This window comes from Ipomoea nil, unplaced genomic scaffold (assembly GCF_001879475.1).
Source record: "Ipomoea nil cultivar Tokyo-kokei standard unplaced genomic scaffold, Asagao_1.1 scaffold0205, whole genome shotgun sequence".
Classification (NCBI taxonomy): Eukaryota; Viridiplantae; Streptophyta; class Magnoliopsida; order Solanales; family Convolvulaceae; genus Ipomoea; species Ipomoea nil.
In genome coordinates, this window is record NW_017616633.1 from 1,018,010 (window position 1) to 1,022,518 (window position 4,509).

Sequence of the window (4,509 nt, forward strand, 5' to 3'; positions counted from 1 at the left end):
CCGGAAGAGACACCACCACATCGATGTGGTTATTTGAGTAATTGATCAAAGATGCCATATGTGAATCCCTCCAGAATAATGCCAAACCCCCCCCCCCCCCATCCCCACTCTGTCGACGCCAATCACCCCCTCAAAACCTAACTGCATTCGTACTTCTTCTAACTTACTGACATACGACTTCGTTTCTATCAAGAAGACGAAGTTGGGCTGCTGCTTGGACACAATGCCCAATAGTTCTCGAACTGTCCGGGTGCTACCCAAACCCCGGCAGTTCCAGCTTAGGACGCTCATTGAGCCGGGCGAGCCTGGCCAACCAGACCCGCCGAATCAATTGATTTCATATTTTCCGCCATCAACACATCATCCTCCCTCATCGAACTCATCACATCGTCATCCTCCCTTCGCCGTTTGAGATCCCCCTGAATACCCCCAGCCTCCTCCAATGTCACCATATCCAGTGGTGTTTGTGTGAAACCCGCCCCTGTGTTTACAACCGGAGCGTGTCCAGTAGACGGAAGAAGCCATTTAGCTCCGACGGGCTTAGCTTGGCGTCTAGCCCCAGCCCTCATCCATGATCCGTATGGAAAACATTCAGGCTCAATCCCCTCTTCATAAACCTTCTTACAAAATTTATCAATGTGGCCTAAGAGGCCGCAACAGAAACAGAAAGCATTTAAGCGCTCATACCTGAACGTAAGCCATTGTGTGGAGCCATCTTTCCGACATAACTTCATCCTCCGTTTCAGCGGAGTATCAACCGCTAGTTTCACCCGCATTCTATAATAGCTTCTCCATGAACCGCCGAAATTGAAGGGGTCCTCTGCCACGAATTCACCGACATAATTGCCGATGCGAGCGATGAACTCCGATGACGCGTACATGGATGGTAAGCCATGGATTTGAATCCAAAACTGAACAGAGTCCAGCACAACGTCCTCCGGTCTCGTCCCGGGAGGCACCTGCGCACAAACCAGCGTCTGATTCTCGAAGGACCATGGGCCATCATCGATAACTCGTTGCATGTCCTTCGGATGTGGAAATTGGAAGAGGAAAAGATTCTCCTCCAACGAAGTCGCATGCATTCCCATCACAGGACGCCAAACGGACGCCATGATCTGCTGCATGTGGTTGAATTTGACCAATCTATCGGTGAGAAAACGCCCCACCAATGTCCAATAGTCGCTGGATCTGGCTGATTCCTGGAGATCGGGCACCGCCAGTCCTCCTGTCTCCTCCTCTGTTATTGATAAAGCCGCACAACGTTCTTCGATCGACAATGTAGCCATGTTGACAGAGCCGAGATACAGAAAAAGCAAAGTGAGCGTCGCTTGAAAATAATAAACGCGATGAATGAGACGATACTGCAAACGAGTTTCCATTATATAACCAGCAAACGAAAACCCTAGATTTCTAGGGGTAAAACTCCCTCAGCCACCGCTAAGAGAGAGGGCCACTCTCAGAAACACGATCAAAATCACGATCGCCGATCACGATCGGAGAACCCGAGGAAAGCGGAGCACTTTCTCTTTAATTATGGCCAACTTTTTTCACTTTTAGATTTGGGAGTTTATGAGTAAATTTTATTCGTGCATTACCCATTCATAATACATATAACTAGTATATATTGGATAGGAATTTAGAAAATCCACACTCTTAATCGATCCCCACAAACAAATCTCAAGGAGATCAAAACCCAAATCCTTCCTAAGTGTCTCTTCAAATCTCCACGCTCTACACCTTACGTGCATTGGGTATTTCTAAAGAGGTGTGAGCATTAAATGCTCTTGTCTGCTCATGATGACATTTTCTCTTTCCTTGTAACACTCTCTATCAGATGACTCATCTACCCTAAACTCACCCAATCGACACACCTCAACCAAAGGGTACAATTGAGAAGTCTCATATCTCTCTCTTAAATTCGAAAAACCCCTTCGAGTCATCCTCCTCATATAAACCCCTCTCTTATACCTCAAAAACTCTTTCAAGACCTTCAGAATATTAGAAAACTCTCTCTCTCAAATTATCTCTCCTCGATCAATCGATCTGATCATCATGGCCCAATCTGGAAGAAAGCAAATTGATCCTATTTTTGCTCTCTCTCAACAAGTGACGAATGGGATGGTTCTCAATCCTGTGTTTTTCAGACTAGGTTCTACCAACAAGGACACGGCCGAGAAAATTCTCCAAGCTTTAAAAGACTGTGGACTGTTTGATTTCTTCACCTACAACTACTTTGGAACCTTTGAAGAAGATGTAGCTGAATTTTATCTACATGCAGTCGTTGAAAAGGACTCGATTAAATCTAGAGTTGGAGGATCAGAAGTTTCGATCACAGAAGATGACATACACAAGTGCTTCAACTTTCCTGAATCTCAGATAATGCCAGAATCTCACAGCTATGTTGTTCAAAATTTTTGGAACGAGATTCGTGGTCCTACGGCTCCAATTTTCTCTGATGTATCCGCTCATAAGAATGTATTGAAGTTTGAATATGAGATGTTGGTGGACATGATTTACAAGATTCTTGAACACAAACTGGGTAGTACTGAAGATTTGACTGCCTCAACAGTGTGCCTGATGGACAGAATCATGAAAGGGATAAAATTCAAATGGGCAAAATTTATCTACTGGAAGATGGTTATTTTTGTTCATGCTGCCAAACCAATGAAGAAACCTGCTGTAGTGGATCGATTCTATCAAAGTGTTGGATATGGTCTCATCATTGGAGAACTGCTAAGGAAGAAGACAATTCCAATGAGAAAACACAAAAATATTGGAATTTACAGAGCTCTCTTCAGAAAATTCAGTCCTAATTTTGGAAAAAAGGTCAAGCCAGAGAAGAGGACAAGAAGGTGGGAGTTCTACAAGTTCAAAAACACCTCAGAGTTCCAGACCGAGACACAGCAAAGCAATTTCAACCTCAAGTAATCAAATGGGATCAAGCAATCGATCAGGAAGCCATCAGTACGGCTATGGCAGTTGTTCCGATCAAATATGCCGAACCAAACTTGTTGGCCGAAGGAGTTGACGATACTACAAGAATGGAATTTTCAGGAGTTGATGTGCAAATTTCAAATGATCTACAAAGAAGACTCTCGAGTCAATCTGTAGCCGAAGGAAGTGCAGGACCTATAGTTTTTGACTCAGCTCTCATTCAAGATGATCCGGAACTGTTGAAAGAATTGATAATGGTGCAAACTTGGAGAGAATGGAAACTTGAAAGATATCATTCTTTCATGTCAAAAATCACCCCAGAATTGATACGGAGTGAAGATTTTTCCTTGGAATGGTGCGGAACAAACGTAATGCTAGATGCACTCAACATGGATTTAAATCAAGTGTATCACATGAAACTACACGAGAAGGCAGCCAAACAAAAAGGAAAAGCTCCAATAAAGGGAGGCAGTATGGCTCAAGACCGTTTAGCCGAACAAGAACGACAGAATGAAATTTCACTTCAGTTAGCTCTGCAAAGGTTAGTTTATGACACACATCATTATCCAGGTAACACATCTCTTGTGGATAATGAAATTTTTGATGAAAGAACTGAAGGGACGGCACTCATTGATGTACCAATCATAAGTACTGAAAATCATATGGACATACCTGTGAAAGTCCATGATGCTTCTTTATTAATATCTGATCTGACCCCCACAACAACTAATGTGAATCTGGAGTGCAATGACCAACTTGTGGGATCCAATGAAGCCGAAGTGTCAGTACGAGAAGTGTCAGAAGAAAGAAGAAGAGATATACCAGTGGAAGTTGCAGTAGAAGTTACTACTGAGAGTAGACTGCAAATCACAAAGGATTTATCCAGTGTATTGTCGGTACACCATACCGAGTCTACCATGCCTACCATGGACCCTGTTCAAGAAAATGAAGAATTATTTGCAGACAACTACACAAGAACAGAAGTCTTAGAAGAACAAGTTGGTGATCTCAATCAAGAAGCCGAATCACCTGAAGAAGAAGGGATGCAACTTATTGATACAGTTGTTCTCACAGATCCGAATGGAAGTCCATTCGGATCCCCTCAAAACTTTGTGCAGATGAATGATCAAGATGATGGCATATTTTCATCCTTATTTGCCAAAGTGGCCGAATCCAGTGATGTTGTTTGTCAAACAATTGGAGAAAAGTTGGTTGAACAAAATCAAAAGATGGATCAACAACACACGGATACATGAGTCAATCTGAAGGAATTAATGGAGCATCAAAATATTTTGAAGACCCAGATTGACAAAGCAGAAAGAATTTTGAAAGGAGAATTGACAAAAGGCTTACTTGAAGTGATTCAGCTCATGAAGAAGGAACGAGAAGCAGCTGAAAAGATTAACAACGAACGTCACTTGAGACAAATCAAAGCGATTCAAGACCAAGAAAGCCGAATCAACAAACTTGAAGCTGAACTCGCAGTTACAACAAACAAGCTTGACAACGTGCAAACCGTTTCCATTAAAACACACAACAGTGTTGAAACTGTGAAGGCAAATCAAGATCGAGATT

At 42.8% G+C, this 4,509-nt stretch overlaps 1 protein-coding gene across 1 annotated transcript; it reads right to left on the bottom strand.

Annotated features, from left to right (window-relative positions):
* Positions 1–287: 287 nt before the first annotated feature.
* LOC109191165 lies at positions 288–1,379 on the bottom strand. The gene has a single exon (XM_019341750.1). It carries the CDS (start codon positions 1,377–1,379, stop codon positions 288–290), a length of 1,092 nt encoding a protein of 363 aa, XP_019197295.1.
* Between the last annotated feature and the right edge of the window lie 3,130 nt (positions 1,380–4,509).

Coding starts and splice junctions, on each gene's coding strand:
- LOC109191165 (XM_019341750.1), bottom strand. CDS start 1,379: ATGGAAACTCGTTTGCAGTATCGTCTCATTCATCGCGTTTATTATTTT.